The sequence below is a fragment of the Corvus brachyrhynchos genome, unplaced genomic scaffold, assembly GCF_000691975.1.
Source record: "Corvus brachyrhynchos isolate BGI_N302 unplaced genomic scaffold, ASM69197v1 scaffold525, whole genome shotgun sequence".
Taxonomy (NCBI): Eukaryota; Metazoa; Chordata; class Aves; order Passeriformes; family Corvidae; genus Corvus; species Corvus brachyrhynchos.
In genome coordinates, this window is record NW_008238341.1 from 354,363 (window position 1) to 361,787 (window position 7,425).

General features: G+C 55.5%; 1 protein-coding gene across 1 annotated transcript in view; it reads left to right on the forward strand.

The window, feature by feature from the left end:
* VWA5B1 (von Willebrand factor A domain containing 5B1) overlaps positions 1-3,098 on the forward strand; it is a 30,930-nt gene extending 27,832 nt beyond the window's left edge. Inside the window, exons 25-27 of the mRNA XM_017735076.1 lie at positions 337-408; positions 626-749; positions 967-3,098. Coding sequence (XP_017590565.1) covers positions 337-408; positions 626-749; positions 967-1,689 — 919 coding nt within the window. The 3' untranslated portion in view covers positions 1,690-3,098. The remainder of the gene's footprint in view (positions 1-336; positions 409-625; positions 750-966) is intronic.
* The last annotated feature ends 4,327 nt before the right edge of the window (positions 3,099-7,425 follow it).

Below are 7,425 nucleotides of genomic sequence, written 5' to 3' on the forward strand. Positions count from 1 at the left end.
CTCTCGGTGCAGCTGCATCGAGTCCATGGTTTGGGCTTCTGCTGAGTTTTGGGGAATTTAAAAAAAAATTATGACCTAAAATTAGGCTTGTGAGCACAGGGCCTGACTCATTCTGAGGTGCAAAGGATGGAGCCTATGTGGCTGTTGGTATAAATCTCTTCCAGAGAAGTGTGGGAATGTTATTATCCATGTAGGAAAAATGAGGCAAGGGGAGAGAAAGGGTTTTGCCAAAGATTCAGCAGACAAACAAACCACCTCGTGTCTCAGGACCTTGACTCTGCTCCCTTTTGCTCCCCTGTAGCACCTTGTTTTACCCCCAGCACTGTGTTTCTCCCCAGGGCCACTCCAGAGCCTGTCAGCTTCCTCTGCACAAGCCCAAAAATCCATCGAGAGGCTCTTTGCTGCCAGGTAGGAGCCAGCTCGACCTTCCTCTGACCTCAGCACGTTTCACCTGCGTGGATCTGATGTGAACACAAGCCAGGGGGAAAGGAGGGACTGCAGGGATAGCGGCCAGAGCTGGGACCAAGCGCAGTGCCAGTGTCTGGGGAGCAGGGATGGTTTTGGAGGGGAGGGTGGGTGTCAGGATGAGCACAGAGGTCACGGACACCTTTTCATCCTCTCACAGGCTGACCCTTAATAAAACCAGGCTGCTGGTTCGAGCTGCCAAAGGCTTCATGAGTAAATCTCCAAGCAGAGGGAGCGAAGCCGGCTCCGAGGGCGACAATGAGAGCATGGGCTACCTTCCCCTGGTGAGCAGCTCCTCCCCGGGTCCTGTTGGGGTTGCGTGGTCACTGCAGGGGAGCAGAGGAGGATCCCCCCGAATCTTCCTCCTGCTGTCTCTGACAACCATGTCCAGTGACCTGCTCAGAGATGGAGAGCTGTTCTATCCATCCATGCCTTTTTCTTGAGCTACCCACAAGGGGTTGGTGTGCCAGAGCTTCCCTTTGTGCCTGCCATCCCTTGCAGGTGTCCCTGCAGCTGGCCTGCGGTGCCTTTCTCCTGAATTCAGCTTTCTGCGATGCCGTCAGCATCCCCATGGAGAAGCTGAAGTGGACATCACCCTTCGCCTGCCACCGCCTGTCCCTCAGCCCCTCTGGCTCCTACAGCACCAGGAGGAACAGTCCCTCCTCAGAGCACAAAACCCTGAACTCCAGCCAGCAGCTCCTGGTCCCCAGTGGGCAGGGGAAGGGTCCCAGCACTGGAGACATGGCTCGGGGAGCGGTGCTGGAGGACCCCGGCCGCCTCCGGCACTCGTCAGGCAGCGCGGCCGAGAGCGTCTGCAGAGCCCTGAAAGCCGAGCAGGAACTGTCCCCCCCGGCCATCACCATCCGCCGCTTCTCCTCGCCGGCCGAGTGCCAGGCCCACAGCAGCCGGGGCTGGGACACCGACGGCTCCCAGGTCCAGGCTTTGCTCTCCGACGTGGAGCTGCAGCAGCAGACAGAGCCCGAGGGGATGCTGTGGGCCACGGCCGTGGCCCTGGCCTGGCTGGAGCACAGCTCGGCTTCCTACTTCATCGAGTGGGAGCTGGTGGCTGCCAAAGCCAGCCTGTGGCTGAGCAGGCAGGACTTCCCAGAGGGATCCAGCCTGGCCACGGTGAAAGCTGCAGCCCAGCAGCTCTTTGTGCTGCTCCGTCACTGGGATGAAAACCTAGAGTTCAACCTGCTGTGCTACAACCCAGGCAGTGTGTAGAAAGGAGGAGGAGGGAGGCTTGGGCAGATTAGCGAGGGCACAGGAACAGGGATTCATTCTTAAGGAAATGCCTCCAAGGAGCTCAACTCCTCTGCTGCAGGGACGCGTGTGTTTATTAGAGCAAACCCTGCAAACAGAGCAGTCTGGGCAAAATCCTGCACTCAGCAGTCGTGATTTTGCCCTGGAAGGGAACCTTGCTCTGCCTGCAGTAGATGCTTTTTATTTTCAACTGGAGCAGCACTTCCAGTTACAGCAGTTCCCTCTGCTCCTGGTTTCTTCTGGTTCCCAGCCCAGTTTCCAGAGCAGACCTTGTGGCCTGCTCCACTTGCCCTGTCCTTGCTTAGATGCCTCTTCCCAGCCCTGAATCACTGCCAAGCCCCCGCTGCAGCCCCTCAGCCCCGAGTCCCGGCTTTCCTGGCTGGCTCCTGCCATCTCAGATGGCTTTCAGAGAAGACAAAGGTCTGAACAGCATGCTCATCTCATGGATCAAAGGGAATGGGGGCTGGGAATGACCATGTGAAGAGCAGCCCTGCTGTGACAGCCAGGAGGATCGAGCCCAGCCATGAACAAGCCGGGCTGGTTGGAGGCTGGGACCAAACCCCACCACATCCACACGGTGCTAGGCTCCCTCAGCCCCTCTGCAATCCCAGAAGGAGTTTGTGAGATCCCTTGCAGCCAACGTGTGCCTTTGGAGCTTCACAGGCAGAGCCAGGGTGCCTGGGATTGAAGGATCAAGTGCCTACAGAGGGAGTTGTGCCACTGTCTCTGGCGTGGCTGCCATGCCTGTGGAGCCCATCTGGAACCCGCTGCCTTTCGCTCCCTCCCTTGGCATGTAGCAGCCTTGCCCTGTCCCAGCAGGCTTCTGTCTCGTGTCTGTGTGTCTGGGGGTGAGACAGGAGGGAAACCAGTGCTGGGGACCACGAGCACCCCTCCGGTCTCTGCTCTAGGGTCACCCCTCCAAGGTCCCCAGGACCATGAGCATCCTTCTGGTCTCTACTCTCAGTGTTGCCTCTCCGGGGTCCCCAGGATCATCCCTCTGGTCTCTGCTCTGGTTTCACCTCTCTCAGGTCTCCAGGAGCTTCCCTGTGGTCTCTGCTCTCAGTGTCAGCTCTCCAGGTTCTGCAGAACCTCGAGTAACCCTCCCGTCTCTGCTTTGATGTCACCTCTCAGAGGTCCCCAGAACTGTGGGTATCCCTCTGGTCTTTGATCTGGTGCCACCTCCCCAGAGTCCCCAGGAGCACAAACATCCCCCTGGTCTCTGCTCTGGTGTCACCTCTCCGGGTCCCCAGTGTGGCAATGCTCGGTGGTGCTGCAGGTGCTGCAGGTTTGCTGGCCGGGTGCCTCGGCACAGTCGTGTTCTCTGTTGTTGCAGGAGCGTTGTTGTCCCAGTAAATCACAGCCTGCTCTACTTCCCAGTGTGAGTCCCTTTGTTTTGGGGTGGGTTCTTGGTGGGTTTCCCCAGGGCCACCCTGGCTGGCTGGAGCTTTGTGTGGCTGTTCAGTAAAATACCCCCCAAAAAACCCCATCATAATTTAGTGCGTGAGTTTAGGTCTGGGTTTCAGAGGGGATAAGGAGCTTCCTTCAGGTTTTGGGGAGTTTTGTTTTGCAAACCCTGGATAGTGCAGCATTTGGTAAGCTGATGGATCCGGGATTTTAAAAACCAGGGGAAATTGGGTTTAATTATTCTCTGAGGCAGAGATGGAGCTGAGACGTCCTTCTGCTGTCTTTCTTATTCTCGACAATTTAACCTGTCACCTTGGTCAGTGCAAGGAAGCAGAAATCCTGCCTTCATCCCACACCTTCCTTAATTAGTGTTGTACTTACAGGTGTTAATAAAGCAGCCATTGTGTTTTCCAACCCAAAGCAGAATGTAGGAGCTCTGCCATCCCTTATTTTCCCCTTGGCAAGCAAGGACCCTCTCTGATGCCCTCCTGCTTTTGGTGACCTCTGTATATATACATCTATCACAAGAAATAGACACTTCTGGCCCAGTTTCCTCCCTCTGGACTCCATCTCCGGGGATGGAGAGGGTCTCCAAGAAGGGGGGATGATGTCTCCAGGCCCAGCATCTCCGGAGGCCCCCTCAGCACCCTCTTTGCATCCAAGGGGATTTTCACCCCATTAAGACGTCTCCTAAGGGCGCTCCGGTGCTGTTGCCGGGGTGACCACAAGTGCCTTATTAAGAGAAATTAGTTTGAATACAGTTGTCAGCTGTGGCTTAATAAATAACCCCCTTTATGCTGTGTAAATAAATATTTGCACGCAGCGTCTGCACGGGGAGGGAGAGATTTCCCAGCCCGGGCAGCCTCGTGCCAAGGGGCGTTTTGGGGAGAGAACCGGCCAAATTTGGGTTATTGCGGGACCCCGCAGAGACCCCTCCGTGTCCCTCCCTGCCCCGTCACACCCGCGGTGGGGAGATTTTGCTGCCGAACTTCCCTCCTGCCAGGACCGCGGCTCCTCCTCCGCAGGGGCTCATTAGCCGGGAACCGGAGGAGCCTTTTCGTGCTTTGAAGGGTTATGAAACCTGAGGGAGAGGGGGAGGACGGGAGAGCTTAAAAAAGAGCCGTCGTGTCCCCCCCCCGCCCCACAACCCAGCCATCGCCTGCCGAAGGAAAAGGGCTGGCAGCCGTTCCAGCACAGATTGCGCCTCTGCCCCCGTCCCCCGCCAACCCGCCGCCGACGGGCGATGCCGCGGGGTGGAGAACTTTGCGAGAAAACGACATTTTTAACAGAATTTGCCGCGTTTGGTGTGCGCGTGTCCCAGTGCTGTGAGGAGACTGGGGGGCAGAGTCCCCGCTGCAGCCGCAACCCCCCGGGAGCAGCCGCTGCGATCCAGGGGCGGCGATCCAGGGGCTGCTCCAGGTGCTTTTAGCTCCTGATCTCTCCAAATTGATGCAGCATATGCCTGCCATGCTGGGGAGGGGGTCTGAGCCCACCAAACAAACCCTCACCTGAACCAGGGAGCAGCGTGGGGCCGTCTTGTGTTAACTACAAAATAGTTTTGCTTCGGGCATGTTTTCCCCTTTGGTTTTCCCCATCCCAGGACCCCGGGCATGCCGGCGGGGGATGCAGCCGGTTGGTGCCGTGGGCTCCATCACTCCTGAAATAGAGCTCAGGGGCAGCTTTTGGGTGTCGGAGGCATCTGAGTGAAGTCATGTGGATGTTATGCAAGACTTGATGATAGGTTGTAAACAGCTATTAAAGTGACTGACAGGCCCAGGATGAAGTTTTGAGGGGGGGGGGGGGGGAAGAAAGGGGAAAGATGAGTAATAATGATTAAAATAATTATCAAATCGAGACGTTCCTTAAATTAGGGGAAAGTTTGGTGAGGAGGGAGGAAGATGAAGAAATCACGTTTGAGCCCTTCCCTGAGCTGGGGGTTGGGAGGATGGGGCAGATACTGAGCACATAAAGTTTGGAAAGGAGGGTTTTGCTTCCTCCAAACCTAAAAAAGCAATTTCAGCAGAAATTTGGCAGATTTGGGTTCACTGAGTGCCACTGGGTGCTGGCTCCCCCAAAACCCAAGGGCTGAGCAGCCCAAGGAGAGCAGCCCCGAGTTAATTAGGAGAAACAAGCAGATTATGGGGAAGACAGCTTCTATTTATATATAAATACTCCAGTAATCAGCAGTGAAGGGCAAGGGAAATCCAATAGAAATATGTGACTGCTTAAGAAGCTTTTTGAGCAAAACGTTACACAATCAGTAGCATTTGCCTGGTTTTCGCTCCAAGTCCCAAGAAATGAAGGGGAGAAAAGAGTGACCCTGAGCAGAAGGAAGGAGAAGGGATTTGTAGAAGTTTCTGCCTATCAGATAAGGGGGAATCTCGGGAGCCTCAATGGAGATCCCAAGGGTGCCAGCAGCTCGCTTCGACCCCAAACCCCCCAGCTTTGCACCCAGACCCAGCGAGCTCCACACCTCACAATGCTGGGGGCTAACGTGGAGGTACAGCTATGTACAGGTGGATTTCTCTTGGAAAAATGATGCCTGGAGCTTCGCTGTGTTCCCAGGGTGGTGCTGTCAGTGGGTGCTGACACGGAGCAGAAATAGCTGCCGGCCGCCCCACGATTTCACACATCGCCCTCGCTGCCTCCCGCAGCTCTGCTTCACCCCAGCACAGCAGAGACTCTGGGGGGTTTCGGGGGCCCCACACGTACCCTCTGCTGAGAATCACCTTAACGATGGCTTTCAGCGGCAATCGGATGGTTGGATGCTCACCTTGGGGCTGGGAGTTCTTTAAGCACCTCAGGTTTGTGTCCTTTTGGGTGGTTTCCCCTCCCGGGGCAGCTGCACTGAGATTTTGTGGTTTGTTTATCCTGAAGGCAATATAAGGCCTGAAGCTGAGGTCTGGGGGTGTCTCAGAGGAGGGATGGGCACAGACCCGGGGTGTCTGACCCTGCCATGAGCTGGTTGTCCCAGTGCTCTGCCTTTGGGGTGGCTGCTGTCCCCATAGAATCATTCCCTATATAAAGAAGGAGGATGGAAATTTGTCACTGCCCAAGAGTCACTGGTGGGTGTTTGCTTCAGCTCTGGGTGTGCCTGTGGTTTTGCAGTGTGGGTTTTGGGGGTTCTATTTAAATCAGGAGCATCACCCCCTCTTGTGCAATGACCTTTTCAGGTTTTCTTTTTTCTGTGCCACCTGTAAAGTCACCTTTGCCATGGGAAGTTTGTGCTGTGCTGGGATGCACATGAGTCCTGCAGGTGCTTGTTCCCTCTAAGTGCTGCCTCTTTGGGGTGCCTTTTAATTGTTAAAATCATTAAATCTCCTCAAGACATAGATATGATATTGCTCATGTTTAAAAAGCCAAGCTAGAGGTCTGTGGGCTTCTCTGCTTATTAAATTAGAGGATTTCTCAGCTTTTTGTCGTGGTTTTTAATCCTTTCTTTACACAAGGCAGGAAAGCAAAGGGTGTGGGTAGTGAGAGAATGTGGGTTTGTGGGGTGAGAAGGAGCTGGGGTCAAAACATCAGCCCCAGTGCAGCAGGCACAGGTGGAAATCCTGGAAAGGAACCCTGTAAAGGGTGTAAATCCCTCGGGAAAGGTGACCTGGTTGGGGTTGCAGGTTCTTACAACCCTCTCTGGCCACGTGCTCATTGACAGCCATGAAGTTGAGCCAGATCCGAAGCACCACAGCAGGCATGAACAACGTGGTCTAGGGCAAGAACAACGTGGTTTAGGGTGAGCTGCCCTGTGCCAAACTACCGGGGGCTGGCCAAAGGCACCCCTGGGTGCTGATGTGGTGCTGGTTAAAGGCAATGCTTATGCCCCTGGGATGAGCACTGGGAGCTGAGGCTGATGCTCACCTGCCTGTCCCACTCCGCAGAGGCTCCCTGGGAGCCCAAGCCCTGCAGGATGCTTCCCCAGCACCTCTTGGTTAAAAGGCTTTTAAAAATGGTCTTCCCCTGGGACTAACCCCAGTTCCAAGTCTGGAAGTGGCAGCAGGTGAGCCAAAGGCTGGTGTGCAGGCTGCTCGCTGGCTTTGGGGGTTCTGGCAGCCTTTCTCCAGCTGTTAAGGGTTGAATTCCTGCTATTTTTGGTCTCTTCAACAAGGATGGTGAAGGGATGGGGTCAGTCCTGCTGCGGGGGATTGTGTCACCCTCGTTTAGGGGTGGCTGCACGACGTCCTGCTCCAGATCCCACGGGACTCCTGTGGGATATGGACTCAGGCCACGGATCCCATCCCGAGGCGTGGCTTCGGGGCCGTGGTTGCTGCTCACTTTTCCTCTCTCCTTGAGGCT